Genomic DNA, 15,402 nt, shown 5'->3' with positions numbered 1-15,402 from the left:
TTCTCTTTCCTCCCTTTTCCTTTCAAATGTGTTACAGTGTCTACTTCCTAAGGAACCTAAACCAGCATAGAAATACAGGCACCTTTCTTTTCAATAGTTAGAATAAAGTCTCTAAGTCCAGAAGTAGCATCTATCAGGGCACAGAAAGAAGAATGAGGCGAACCTTTTGAGTGAGGGGAATAGTGGCAGATCTTAAAGGCCTTGCAGGCCACAGCTAGAAGTCAGAAGCCTATTCCAATTGTAACATCTAGTCTTTGGAACGTTTCAAGCAGGGGAGTGCTTGAATTGTTTTTAAAAGCAATTTTGTAGGGTGAATTGAGGGTGGTTGAAGATGCATGATAAAGGGAAGAAAACCAGTTGGGAGGCTTCTGCAGTAGTCTGAGATAATAGTTTAGACCTGAGAGGTGGCAGTGGAACTGGTGAGAAGGGATTGGATTTGTGATATATTTTGGCAACATGGTTGACATGACTTGCTTCTGGTTTAGATGTGGGGTGAAAAGAGAGGCCATAAGGATGAGCCTAGACTTGGGGCCTGAGCCACTGTGTGAGTGGTAACGCCCATTGATAAAGGCTTGGATATATTTAAGTTTAAAACACCTCTAAATGCAGATTCTGAGTAGGCAACTGATATACTGATGAAGTCAGGACAGGAGACGCTCAGGAGTGACGGGTATATATTACATTAATGTAACACTATGAGATTAGATGCAGTTACCAAGGGAGAGAGTAGCTTGAGAAAAGCCTAAGACCCCAGGCAGGTCACATCATTCCCCTTCTTAAAAACCTTCATTGTTTCCCAGTACTACAAACATAACCCAAATTACCTGGGATGACATCCCAGGCCCTCTACATTCTTGCCTGAGATGACCTTTCCAGTCTCATGTCCCACTTTGTTTTTCTAGAGACTTCCTATTTTAGCTCCTTGGTTTCCTCTAAACACTTTGCTTCTGCGCCTCTGCTCCTGCTATCCCCTCCGTTTGGAGTGTCTTTCGTTTGCCAGCTTCCCCTGTCCGGCAAAATCCTCCTCATTCGTACACTCTTAGCTCAGGTTCACCATAGCCAATCCCTCTCTTATCTTCCTCTGAGAACAGTACCACTCAACTGCAAAGCAGGTGACAAATGACTTACCCAGTGGGTCTGGAGGTAGACAGCCCGAGGCTGGTGCAGTGACTCTGGCTGTCATCAATGGACCAGGCTCCTTCCTCCTCCGCCTTCCACAACATGTGGCTTCTTCCGTCCTTATTGGTGCCTCAAAGGTTTTGAGAGTACTGTTCCTCCTCCAGCCTCCCACCCACTCTAGGGATAAAAGGAGGAAGGGGATGGCACCTACATAAGGAAAGCAACTCTCTTGGCAACTCCTAGACTGTTGCCAGTCTCACTGGCCAAAACCGTGCCACATGGCCCGTTGGATTGTGGGAGCTGGTGGGGTGGGCTGTACTAGTATGTTACTTGGTGCATGGCTAGTCTCCTGCCGAAGACCACGTGAGACAGTGGTAAAGGACCTAGCTGTTTCTGTCCACCACAGGACTCCTTAGGTAAGTGATCTTTTCCCCAGAGTTCCCCATTGCACTGGCTGACTGATCAGGTGTTCTGTGGGTAAAGGGGAACTCACACGATGCGGGAGGGCGCGCAGCAACGTCTGCCCAGGGTTCTTCCTTTTCGTCTACTCTGACAGTTCACTGTGTGTCTTCTTCACCAGGTTGGAAGCACCTTAATGATCTCTCATCCACATTTTTCTTAGAACTCTCTCTTCCTTACCTAGCACATGAGAAGTATTTAATAAAAGGCTTTTTTTTTTCCAATGCTGAACAAGTGACTACAGATTGCTCTAGTTCTTGTTCTGTGAATGAAGGCTGGCCTGTGTGGAAAGCAGTTTAGGGCAGCTCACTGAAAGAAACTATGTTATAGTAACTGAATAGCTTATTACAGAACCTCAAGAATCGGGTCCATGTTTTATTCGAAAGCCCCTCCTTCCCCCTACCCGCCCAACAATATCCTAATGTCTGCGAAATCATCCTATTGTACCCATTTCATGACGGCACCCCAGCAATATAAACAATTGTTCAAATTCAATTTATGTGCTGAAAACACATTCATGCAGAAAACTAATCCTGTGTTTCCCCTGTCCTCCTGGGACACCCACCCCAGAGCTGGGCGTGGTGTTGGTGGATGGGAAATAAGATCGAGAAACAGAAATGTCTCCTTTTCTTTCCTTGTCCTTGTGATTCCCCAAATACGGTCTCATCCCCACAGGAGAAGCAATGGTTTCAATCAACATTTTTCAGAAATAGGAGGGCAGAAATCAGATGAAAGTTGAGGCTGCTTCCAACCAACAGACCAAATGGTCATTTGTTTCTCTCCCAACTCTTAGAAAAACAAGGTGGAAATAGCTTAGCCCTGGGGCTTTAAAGTCTCGGGCTATAGGGAAGAGTCAATAAGTCTGTCCTCATTGAGTTTTTAAGTACATATGGGGCATTAACAGTATCGAGCCTCACAAAGTAGCAAAGCTGAAGGTGCCATGCGTTGCCGGGGTAAGTCTAGATCCTTGTCTCCCTATATTTCAACCATGCTGTGAGAAGTTCTCGCATCTCTCTACACGTCACATCACCTGAACTCTCAGTCGATACCTTACTGGGATTTTATTCAAAAGTCCATAGGACACCTCTTAGAGTTGCTTTTCCCTAGGTCCTTTTGGACGGCACCACCCACAGTGTCTGTGATGGTCTATTTCCTCTCTGTTGGGTCCCCACTTCCCACAGGCACCTTTTGGTCATCACTGCCGTTCTGTTCGTATCCAGTGAAGCACTCAGCAGTTCTGTAACCAGAAGACCTAGCTCACCATTCAAAGATGCACGTACAAACAGCAAGAACAAAAAAGGTTCAAATGTTTGCTTTACAATTGTTTTATTCAAAGCAAATTTAAAAACTTAATATATTTTTCCTTTAAAAATGGGGATTTTAAAAAAAGCTTTATAATTAGTTTTGAGGGTGCTTATCTTACCTTCAACATAAATGATTTATATATTAAATTTGTTTTCTGATATCCACGTACATTCTCATCCTTTTTAGGTAGCTATGAAAAGATTTCATATTCCAAAGCCAATGCCACTTTTCTAAAATTTAGGAGAAAAGATTCTTGCGCCCAATGTAGCAGACGCTTTGCTCCAAGTGGTAGAAAGTCCTTTTGCTCTTGGTCAAATGTCAGGTCTTGATTTCTGGTTGTGTGAAAAGACGTGTTTTGTTTTCTTCAGAGGATGGAAGGAGTCTCAATTCTTTAGGTTTGTTTTTGTCTCAAAGCCGGGTCTAAAATGGGTACCTAATGTTTTACTGTATAAACCTTGTGATGGTTGGGCCTGTGCAGTCCAACTTTTAGATGATATTTTCATACCAAAAAAGATGAAAATTGGCAGCTGCACTGTATTTAGGCTAATAATCTCAGTCCTCTCATCTTAAGTCCTTCTGATGAAGACAAGACTGATTTTATTTAACCAACAAATAAAGGAGTCTATGTACATGGCAGTTGGAAGTGGTCACAAGAATATCACATAAAAATAAATACTTTACACACTTTTCTTCCATGTCTAAAAGTGTTAAAATTCTAACCAGAGAAGATTAGAAGGTAATTAGTGAACTCAACTATTTGTAAAAAATATAAAAACACACAAACCAAATGATGCAAAAAATCTTTTTAATCTAAAAATTCATTTCCCAGGGCTAATTAAGAGCCAAGGCCTGCCAATTTTTATCAGTTTATTTGACCAAAAAGAGCTCTTCAGCATTTTCTTCAAAGTAAGATAATATAGAATAGATTTTGATAAACCTTTCTAAGTGAGGACACGATACGGCAGGCAGTTCAAGGAAAAATAGCATTAACGTTTTCTTTGGTGTAACCAAAAGGATATCCAAAAGTTAGCAGATGTTGACGTTTCAAGTGATAAGAAATCGCCAACTGGAAGTTTCAACTCTGGTTTAAAAAAAAAAAAAGTTGTAAAAGGAAAGGCTCCACCCACAGTTCTGTAGTGCAAGTTTTAAAATTTAATTCTGAAAAATAATTTCATTTAATAAGCAGGAAACAAATTCCAGCAGTGTATCACTTACTCCTCTCCCCTTTCTCATCTCTGTTACCCTCTCTGTATGTGCCACTGTCATTTCAGCTCTCCAAGGAGGTCTCAGCTGCTGCTCAAGGAGGAAAGTCATTAAAAAATTACCTACATTTCTACAAACCAGGCTAGAAGTTGTGTGTCTGTGGCTGCACAGCAGCAGACTCCGAGTTACAGCGTTGCCATGTCCACGTATCTGTCATTTTTACAAAAAAGAAACAAAGCCTTTTTTCCCCAGAAAAAAGTACCTGAACCAATGAGTCACTTAGCCCCTTACCAACTTTTGGGGTAACCACTACATGGCCCCCCTTGAAAGCACACCTGTGCACATCCCCACCCGTTCTGTGCGCTCAGAACCAGCAAATCTACCCCCTCTTTCTCAGAAGTAATGGTCCTCTCCCTTCTGGAACTCATTAATTTCCATAAACGTAACACTTTTAAAGCAGTTACCACCTCGCTCAGAAGGCTCCATTACTCTACCTAGCTTAACGCTGTCTCTCCTATTTCTGTACATGCTGTATTTTTTTTTTAACATAAAAAGTGTTCCAAATGCACACACATCCACATCCCTGCACACACACCCAGCATTTAGAGGAAAAAAAAAAAAATCTTCCCCAGGAAGCACTTTTAGAAGTTAAGCTTCTACTTGCTTTTAAGCCACAGGGCAAGTGCCAAGTGAGTCCTAAATAGCCCTCCCTTTCCGCTGCGGGGCCGGCCGTGCCGGGCCCACAGCACAGATGCTGAGCGGGATCCGTGGACAAGGCAGGGAAGGGTACCTGTCAGGCTTCCCAGAGCGCTGTGCTGCACATCTCCCCATGTCACCTGGGAGGTTCTTGCCCTTAGCTCTCTTCCCTTTGGGGACCTCCACGCTGTTCTGATGGATCCGTGCCCTCTGCGCTGGGCCGCCCCTCCGTGGGGCCAGGAGCCTGCGCCCCCCGCGAGGCAGCGGGCTGCCCTGCACAGAGCAGGCTGCCCTCACCCACTCCGTCCCCCATCAGTGCTTCCAGCGAACGTCCCCTCAGAGCGCCCAGGGGCCGGAGAGCCCTGCTGTCTACGGGCTCCGTGGCCTCCCCTTCGCCCTCTGAGATGACGGTCATGGGGCTGCTCTGGATCCGGTTCCGCACGCTGTACCGGCTGCTGGCGGCGGAAGGCGGAGTTCGGCTGCGGCCGTACCTGGGGCCAGAAAAGGACAGACTCCGCGGCATCGAGCCTTCGTTCTTGGCCCACTCCTCCTGGGCCCTTCTGTTCTTGCTCGGGGAGCAGCTTGATGGGCTCTCGGGGGTGTCTGGGGAAGGCTCCGACTTTGACCTCTGGAATCTGGGGTCTGTGTTCTTGAGCATCTCAGCTGCGGACATGCGGGCACTGGTGTCCGACCGACTCCCTTTTTTCAGCAGCAGAGCTTTGAAGTTGTCACTGCTGGTGCTGGTCTTCCGGATGCTTCTCTGAATCGATCCCACTTGCTTCTGGGAGGCCAGGCTGGGGGCAGCACCAGTGGGTGTCACTGGCGGGGAGGGAGAATGGTTTCGGGAGTGATCATCATCGGAATCTTTACGGCCAAGGACTTTCCTCTTAGACCTGAGATTTCAGAACGTTAAGATGAAGGTTAATTCCCGGGGGGCCACTGGATGCCCACCACATCCACCCTGCTTCTCTCACTGCACGTTAAGGTCACCATCTATTATTTTCACTATGGAAAGTACCAAACACCCAGGCACAAAGAATAGTTCATTGTATTACTATGTGTGCCCATGCCCCAGCTGTGATAATTATTAACTTATGGCCACCCTGTTTTCATTTCTACCCTCACTGGATTACTCTGACACAAATCTCAAACATCATATTATCTTACTTTGGATAGGACCATTTCCAGCGTTTTTAATCACTGCCACTTCTTACTTAACTCTTCTGTATGGGACTGAGGCTGAGTGAATTTCATGGTGCTGGCACTCGAACGGCCTAATACAGGGTCTCCACCCCCGGGCCGCGGGGTAGCGGGGCCTGTTAGGAAGCGGGCCGCACAGCAGGAGGTGAGCGGCGGGCGAGCGAGCGAGCGAAGCTTCATCTGTTGCTCCCCATTGCTCTCATTACCACCTGAGCCATCCTCCCCCCCCACCCCACCCCGTGGAAAAACTGTCTTCCACGAAACTGGTCCCTGGTGCCAAAAAGGTTGGGGACCGCTGGCCTAATAGATAAGCCAACTCCTAGAATGTCCTACATACTGAGACAGGCCCCCACCTCAGGTTCTAGAACAACTCTGCAACTTTACACTCTCCATCATTCTAGAGTTTGGCATAAAACCAGCTCTCCTTGGCTCTTACTGGACCATTCGTCAACTCCTAGAAATCCAATTTTCTGGAAAATAAGAGTGAACCTTCCACATCAGATCCTGTTGCCTGACTGCAGAGAACCACTAGCCGAGCAAGCAAACGTGAGGGATGTGGGTAGCATGTGAAAGAGGAGGGGCCTTCAGGAAAAGTAAAACTGTCCTGGGGGAATTTCTTATAACCAGTCTCTAAGAAACTCCTGGCTAATGTGTCTTCTACTGAGAATGCATTAGAGAAAATAAAGCAGATGTACCAAGTGGCCCCTTGCAGGTCTCTTCATACCAACAACTCAGTGTGGGAGGAATCTCTCAGCTAAGTGCAGGTGGACTGGCTATAAGGAAACTCGATATATTTACTAAAGATGTGGTTATACCTCTTTTTCTGCTATAAAATTCTAGAACATGCAACAGGCAAAGGTTGAGAGGATGCTGTCCGAACATAGAGATTAAGAGTTGAATCTGAGCAACTTCTAGCTGTGTGACCCTGGACCAGTTTCTCATCTATTTACAAGTTTTCCTGACTTGTAAAATGTGGATGATGGTAACAACCTCACAGGTTTGTGAGGATTCAGTGGGATAAAGGACCTCTGGAGTCACACAGACCTGGGTACACCCACTGCTAAAGCTTCCTTGCTCTGTAAACTGGGGCATCTTAAACTTTCTCATCCTGGTTCCTGTCTGGAAAAGAGGAATAACAGTAGACAGTTCAGAGCTTATCAATAAAGATAAATGCAGTCATAGCCATAAAGTGTCAGGCATAGAGTAGGTGCCTAACAAGACTTTCAGTGTCATTTAGGGAAATATAATTCTTCCTTCCTGCTCTCAGCTCAGGCTTCAGCGCTGTTTTTACCTGTCCTGCACATCGAGGCACAGGGGAGGATGGGCCCGTGACGGCTGCCCTGGGCTTGGTGCTCCCAGGGTCCTCTCTGTGCTCTGGCCAAAAAGAAGCCACTAAAATGGAAGACAGGAAGTGGTAAAAACCCAATTAAGAGGCTGAAGGGGGTGGCCAGGGCTGACATAGCACCAGCCCCTTCAGGACAGCAGAGACTGGCCTATGATACTTTGGTTCAACAGTTCTGTTCCGCTGTCAACAAGAGCGTTGCTCTGGAGTTAAGTTGCTGACCCACTGACAGAAACCACAGAAACAGTAACACCTCAGAATTTCAGAACTGGAAAACATTTAGGTGGTTTGGTCTGACCAGAGAAGGTAATCGAGGTCTAGAGAGTGAAGTCATACAGCTTAATACAAGAAGTAAGACCTGATGGAGTACCTTTCCAGTAGAGCACATGACCTCACAATTTATACTGTTTGCTTCCCAAAGACATCTCTGCTCATCTGATTCTTGTAGGTATTGGTTTGTGGCTTTTAAATGTGGCTTTTCTGTTTGGCTTTTACATGGAGAAGGCGTGCTGAGATCCACATAACGAGCCATAGCTATGCTTGATTAAAGCTACAACCTTTAATTGTAGATTTAGAATGAAGACGGGAGACGGGGATTTATAAAAGTATTGCTGTTTGTCAAGAGTAACTGCCCACTAAAATGAGAATTAAAACTAAATATATGAATTCTCTGCATATATGTATGTATATATATACACACAGACTATAAATATGTGTGTGTATTTCTAAGGAAAATGGCTATAAAAAACGCTTGAACAATTAACACTGGCTTAAAAACTAATTACTTCAAAAAAAAAATTTAAATTACTTCAATGAGGATAAAAACTTCACACCTCAACTGGTGTTCTACATTTTCCATCTGGCTTTAAATCTGAAGTGAATTAATTTGCATTATAAAATGTGAAAGCTGTGTTTATTTAGATACTCTTTAATTTAGATTATTAGCTTAGGTACTGAAGGATATAAAATAAAGCCCTAAAAATCACAGACTTTAGATGGCTTCCTATTATGTCTGCTAATATATTATCTATACCTATAACTCCATCTACTAAAAATTAGCCTGCGTCTATCTATCTATGTATCCATCTATCCATCCATCTACTAAAAATTAGCCTGCATCTATCTGTCCATCCATCCATCCATCTACTAAAAATTAGCCTGCATCTATCTATCTGTCTATCTATCCATCCATCCATCCATCCATCCATCTACTAAAAATTAGCCTGCATCCTCACTCTCACTCTGTAATCCATACCCTACTCAGTCTTTCCTTCTGTCGTGTACACGGAACAATACAGACTGGCCAATTTCTGCATCTGCAGCAGATGTAACTTGTTGGTAGGAGAAACCACAGTCTTTTAGTGCCTTAAGAAGGTTGCCACAATAAAATACAGAGGAGATCCTTGGTATCTTGTTAGGAAAAGTGTGTAGTAATGTGGCCCCACAACAGTTGGGGTTCTCTCTGAGACCAAGTATTTAGTGCACAGAGCAACCAGGCAACACATCTTCTCTGTGGATGCTGTTTTAAATATATATGCCTGCATATTTACCAACCCAATGCATCCCATACCGAACAGGAGAAGTTGAGCCTTGGAAGAATTTCCTGACAGTTACACAGTCATTGAGAGCTCGTTAGGTGTCCAGCATGACTCGAGTTAGAAACATCAGCGTAAACCTCTAGACATGTCACTGAAGTTGCTTTCAAAGGATGTGGAATTTTTATTTCCCTATTTGGAGGAATAATGTGATCACTAGTTACCTTTTTATTTCTAATGAGAGCACAGAGAGCGGTCAGACAATGTTAAAGAGGCAGTCTTTAGGGTATATTGGGACATTATACCAGTAGTGGAGTCAAGAGTTAAAGAACATAATTCTTGACAAACACCTTAATTCATCAGCTTGGTTTTTTCCCCCCTAAGTTAGATGTTTACATGTTGCACGAGGAATCGCAGGTAGGGACTGCACACCCTCTGCTTTCCATCTCATGCAATAACAGTCTTTTCAGTTAGATTCCAAGAATTGGGAAAGCACTGCTGACACAGGTTACTTACACAGAGAATCAAATGATTTTACAGGATGTTTAGTTTCAGGAGGAAAAAAAGGGACCTTGATTCAGGGACCTTGGCAGCACAGGGGCATTCATAAGAGTTATCTGAAAATACTATGGTAAAGAATTTTAGAAGGAAGTAAAGGGTTTATACAGCATATAGTTTAAAGTCCTTGCACGAACACAATCATATCCATTTTTACAATGAAACCGTTGTGGGAGTACTCAACTGTTTATGGCCAGAAAAATGAGGTAGTAAATAAAACTTTAGTGCTAAGTCATATTCACTCTTCAAGGTGATCACATGTAAAGAGTACAACAGTTCAGGCAGTTATTCTGAAAATTTTACTCTACATTTTTTTTAAACCCAATAACTTCTTATGCCAGTAGATGGCACTAGCAGTATATAGTTAACAAGCAAGTTTAATTCCTTTTGCTCCTGCTTAAAAAAGATGCACTTTTACTGAAACATTTAAGTAGCCAAAGATATAACACTATAAAATCGTAGTTTTTCTGTAAAATGAAAATAATAACAGCAATAAAACCAAACACTGTTAGGAAAGAAGAAGTCCCGTACGGCTAGTCTGTGCATCTTAAGTCCATTAGAACACAGCATCCCTCATCCTGGACTGGACCACTGGCTACTCTAACCCAACTCCTGTAAATATCCAATCAAATACAGCGACACTGCATTTCTTGCTAGTAAGAGAAGGGCCAACCAAATGGCATCATCACGTTGAGCCTCTGTCCCCCATATGATCATAAAAATCAGTGGAACTAAGTAAAACAGAAATTGGAGTCAAGGCAAATAAAAATATAGAAACAAACTAAGAAATCAATAAGCAGGTTAATGAAGCCTAACTGGGTGACAGCAGAAACCTCAAGAAAGAAAAATACATCGAGAAACGATTTGGAAAGGGGGACTCATAAAGTAGGTGCAAAAAAGAGGAAGGAGTTTTGGATACCTGTGAATAGCTGCAAAAAGGTCTTCCGTGGTCCGGGGTCTACTGGGGGTCATCACCTCATCACTCCCATCTTCCTTACAGAAGTCACAGGCCTCTGAGGAAGAACCGGCTGTGTCAGCCTCCGGTACCCCAGCTGTGGAGAAACAAGCAGGCAGACACAAGATGCACAAATGACTTGAATTTCAGTCCTTAGCCAAGCTCCCAAATATACTTCCCTACCATTCTGACAACGGGAGAATCACAGGGAGAGGCAGCAGGGCCTGTAGTTTGATATTTTACAAAGATGGGGAAAATGACACAAGCATGACAGTCACAGCTCAGGCTTTTCTGTTAAAGTCTAGATAAACTGACTGAATCTCCCTTAAATTTTGTTAGAACATTTCTTTGCAGCTCTCCAGGGAATTACTCACTGCTATTTAATACCCAGCCTGCTGCCGACCACTCCACCCCCTCTATTTTCTGCGCTTCTGTAAGCTCTACCCTTAGATCTAGGTTAAAAAAAAATTTTTTTTTTTTTCAGAGAAATGCCAAGTTGGTAACCTAAGTACGAGGCAGCGCAGGGAGTCCACATACTGCTGGCTTGAACGTGAACGTGCAGCAGCCCTGTTCGTCTCAGCTGCATATGGTCAGAGGGGAACAAGAGAAAACCAGACTCACGCCCTGGGTCCTGCAGAGACAAACAGCTCTCCACGTTGTCCCCGGCGTCCGCACAGCGCTCGGCGCCCGGCTCCTCCCGCGAGGGGGCTGGCGAGGCATCGGGCTGCACCATGGGGACATTGGCTTCCACTCTGCCCGGGGACTCAGATCTTGAAGCTCCTCCCGCAAGAACCGAGCTGCCAGAGTCGGTCTCATCGGAACCAGCCCCGGCTGCACACTTCTCTCGTGCCTCTCCTCTCGTGGGGCTGGGCGACGCTTTGCTCACGTTCTCTGCGGGCTCCGCCGTGAAATCTCTCTGCGGAGGTGGCACCACCAGGAACAGTTTGGGCTTCTTGGAAACAGGGGGGGGCTTCCTGCTAGGCGACGGGCTGGGGGGTTCATGGGGCGGGGCGGTCCCGGGTCCGGCCTCTGCCTCCCCGGCACGGCCCGGGCTGCGGCTCGGGAGGCCACGCTCGGCTACACTGTCTTGGTGACCCTGAGTCGAGCTCTTGGCAGGAGTCGGGAGCGAGCTTGTCGCGGAGGCAGGCTGGCTTTCACTCTCCATTTCATTTATGCTATTTCGGGATTTCAGGAGAGCAGATGGCTTTACATGATACTGGGGAACAACCGGAGTTCGTTTTTCCTGAGATGCATGTTCACGTAACTGTGCTACCTCGGTTCCTGAGTTCTTCCTCACCGGCCGCAACTGCACCATCTGCAACGCCTCCGTGGTGATCAGGGGCATGGGGGGTCTACCGCCCTCCTCCTTGGTGGAAGGCTGCCTGCAGGCCTCCCGGGAGGGCTCTGGCTGGCCAGCTTTTTTGAAAGAAGGCCTGGCATCTTTCATCAATTTGGGGTCAAGCGGTGGGGCGGGCGGGGGCACCGAGGGGGGGAAGGCAGGTGGTGGAGGTGGCAGGGAGGCAGATGAGTGCAGAAGACGGGGGCTGAGTGCTGTAGGTGTCGGAGGAAAGAAGGCGTTGGTGGGGGGACAGAAGGGCGTGAGAACTTCTGGCGGTGGAGTGGGGAAGAGGGGAGAGTCCGGCAGAGGCGAGCCCTCGGGGAAATCTGCCGGTGGAGGGGGAGGAGGGAGGAAAGGAGACTTGTCCCTGGGACAGGGAGATGGGAGAGAGGGCAGAGGAGGCGCAGCAAGGGGAGCGGCCAGCACCGAATCTAGCCTCTTCATGGTTCCGCTTCCTTCCGTAGACGTGCTGGAGGAAAGAGACGTGGACGAGGAGGAGATGGATACTGAAGACACCAGAGAGGACTTCCTTTCTGGCACCTTGGGCTTGGGCTTCCCCCTCCCATTGGCTGGTGACACTGACTTTAAAAACACAGGCACAGGGGTGAGAGTCGTGGGTGTGTTCGACTGGCTGGAATACCCACTGGATGGAGAAGTGACCCTGTGTGACTTCTCCGGCGATGTGATCTTTGGTTTGACTGCGCCATCGGGCATCGGGGCTACCGCGGCCCTGGACCCGTCCGGGAGATCGCGGCCTGGCCCGTTTCCGGGCGATGCTGCGCTGCCAGCTGGACCCGCCCCGCCCGTGTTCCCCGGGTCCTCCTGCACGCCCGTGTAGTCAATGTAGTAACCCCACGGGTCTGTGTACTCGGACTTGACGCTGCTCGTGTCGCTCTGTGCCGGTGTGACCCCGGCCAGGGCGTAGACGTTGGGGGTGGTGGCGGAGGTCAGGCTGCTGCCCGCGCTCACTGTGCTCTGGCTGCGGGAGCGAGGCAGCCAGGGCTCTTCGAAGTCACTGCACGGGCTCTGGGAGGGCGAGCTGCCGCCCTTGCCCGGGAGTTTCAGCTGCAGCGAGTGCTGGAGCGAAGCGATCAGGCTCTCGTTCAGCACCTGCCCGTTCGACTGGACGCTCTTCTTGGGAATCCTGCGCAGAGAGTCTGTCCGAGAGGGTGGCAGGGGAGGCTTCTTCGCTTTCTTCAGAGAGATGTTTCGAGAAAGGTTTTTGTCTTGGCAACTCGACCGGTCCCCTTGGTTCTTCCGCGCTCTTCCATCAAAGATATTGACCACGCTGTGCCTCGGGTTCCCAAAGCCATCGCTGCTATTGCACACATTCCCAGGTCCGTGTCCAGAGTTGGTGCGCAGAGAAGTGTAGTAGCCATCGTGGTCCTCTGGATACACGGCCCTGGCATCATCTTTGTTGGACGTCTGGTCCAAACTGCCACTGCTCATGTTACCTACAGGAGTGGAGTAACCAGGAGTTGCCAAATGTGGCTTCCGTGGGGACGCACGCCCACTACCCGAGGCACTGTATTCCCAGGGCTCCGCGCTGCCGCCGTGTCCCCTGCCTCCTGAATGACTGGACTCACTCTTGCTGTTCAGATCCTGGGGGTGGACCGGGAAGCTCAGGTTGTTTCTACAATTATAGGCCATGGCCTGGGACCCATTCTCCCGATTTGCGGGCGTATTTAGAGAGACCGCAGAATCACAGAGGGACAGCACAGTGGTTGCACTGGACGAATGAGGATCTGAGGCCTGTGAAAAAATGGTGGGGTGCCCCTCAGTCCAGTTACCACGGGGAGAATGATGACCATCTTTCTGCCTGGAGAGGAAGTGGTCTCTGGATTTGATCTTTGTGTATGAAGACGAACTGGTAATTTTACTGTCCAGCTGCCCTAAGCTCTGAGCAGTGTGAATCACAATAACCTCTGAAGAGGAGGAGAGTGCGGCATTTGGGATGATACTGGTGGAGTAGGTCGTGTGAGGAGAGACTACGCATGCCGGGCTTGTTACGTTTTCACCCTCCAAGTACCCCAGCTCCTGGGATTTGGGCCTCAAAAGTGTTCCAGTCCCTGGGGCAGCTCCTAGATGTCCGAAGTCTTTGTCTACTTGCAGGTGACCCCTCTGGTAGGCGAGAGTTTCATCTGCGTCTTCTGCAGGGCGCAGGGCACCCAGCCGTGGCTCCAGGGACTGAACGTTTGTCCTCGCTCCAGACCGGGGGAGACTGTGGAAACCAGTGTCACTGTTGAGACGAGAAGGGAACACGACACCCACAGAGTCGCTCAGCACAGACATGTTCCCAGAGGAGCCTGGGAAGTGACTCATCTGGGCAGCAATGCCTTGCCCCTTCTGCGCCCTGATTCTTCTCATCGAAGGTGGTACGATTTTCACTTCCTCAGTCTGACAGCTGGAATCCCTGGTTTCTGAGCGCTGCCCAGCAGATCTATAGCCATCGAGCCTTCCAAGCGTAGAGTAGTGGTCTGGGGTGTCCACTGAGTGGCCACCGACATCATCTTGGCCAGTGCCCCCCAAAGCTGGAGATAAAGCAGAAAGAGGCTTGTCACCTAAAAATAAAAATCAGTATCTTAGTTCATTACCTTGATCTCTCACCCTCTTCTGACTCTGTTCTGTTGTACTTAAAAGAAAAAAAACCTTTTCTATTTGGTCTGGTTTCTTTTTTCCTGTAAGCACCTAAGAGAAGGTTTAAGTATTGACAGTTACTGATAGCCCCTAAAATGAAAATCCTTATTATGAATTTTGGGTACTTCTCTTAATATATACTTCAAATCCTCCTATAGATTAAGTGCTGCATATAGGATTCTCAGGTACTGCCTTTGAGATCAAAGCTGAGTGCTTCTTGGAAGGTTTACTTTTCACATAACCTCCTTTTTGTAAAGGTAGCCTTTCACCCACCTGGTCATTGCACAGAACAGCCATCAAGCAGTGACTGTCTTTTCCAAAGACAGATGAATGTAGCAGTTCAACAATAGGGCTACAGAGATACCATTTATGAGGGATATTGGTATAAAACATTGTTAATTACATTAATTTTTTATGTCAGAAGGAAATCCTAAGAAAAAGAAAAATGATATACAGGCCCATCTGTGTTTCAAACATTTCATTATCCATGAATAACAACGCTCTTCTATCCATCTTAAGCCATTATCATCTGTCTGCTGATGACATTCAAAATTCAGTAGCAATCTGTTGTGTTCTGGTGGGGAAAAAGCAGCAGGAACAGATCCAGTGAACACTTCCTCAGTTTAGGATTATTCATTTCTTGGAGCTTTACAACCAAACAGAAAGAATAGTATGTTTAAAAAGAAAAGAAGCAGCAGCAGCACGAGGCAGCGTTTACAGAGAGGGAGGAAAATGGATGAGAAAAATCCTGAAGTGTAGGTAAAGGTTTCAAGCTACCTAGGAAAGAAGAGAAGCTTAAAAAAAAAAAAAAATCATGAAGCCAAGAACTTACTCAAAGTATAAATAGAAAAAAAATCAATCCATGCATAGTAATCTTTAGGACAAATTAAATCTTGAAAAATAATAGCAAAACCATAATTCTTTCTATGTTGTTATCATCCAACAAGGACCAACTGGCATCCCTGTTTACCTGGACAGGGACACTGGTGATGATGGGATTCCTGAGATCTCCCTTCCTACCCCACTTCAATTAACCATCATATAGCACATGTCC

The 15,402-nt window shown here is 46.9% G+C and overlaps 1 protein-coding gene across 6 annotated transcripts in view; it reads right to left on the bottom strand.

Annotated features, from left to right (window-relative positions):
- Window positions 1-2,894: 2,894 nt before the first annotated feature.
- Window positions 2,895-15,402, bottom strand: part of NHSL1 (NHS like 1) — a 237,961-nt gene continuing 225,453 nt past the window's right edge. For all 6 annotated transcript variants that reach the window (XM_060029892.1, XM_060029894.1, XM_060029893.1 and 3 more), the window contains 3 exons: window positions 10,994-14,242; window positions 10,337-10,469; window positions 2,895-5,675 (listed from right to left, as the gene is read on the bottom strand). In XM_060029892.1, the coding sequence (XP_059885875.1) occupies window positions 4,940-5,675; window positions 10,337-10,469; window positions 10,994-14,242 (4,118 nt within the window). In that variant the 3' untranslated portion in view covers window positions 2,895-4,939. The remainder of the gene's footprint in view (window positions 5,676-10,336; window positions 10,470-10,993; window positions 14,243-15,402) is intronic.

The sequence above is a fragment of the Delphinus delphis genome, chromosome 14, assembly GCF_949987515.2.
Source record: "Delphinus delphis chromosome 14, mDelDel1.2, whole genome shotgun sequence".
In the NCBI taxonomy this organism is placed as follows: Eukaryota; Metazoa; Chordata; class Mammalia; order Artiodactyla; family Delphinidae; genus Delphinus; species Delphinus delphis.
The sequence above is the reverse complement of the archived record's forward strand: the minus strand, read 5'-3'. Positions and strand labels throughout refer to the sequence as shown.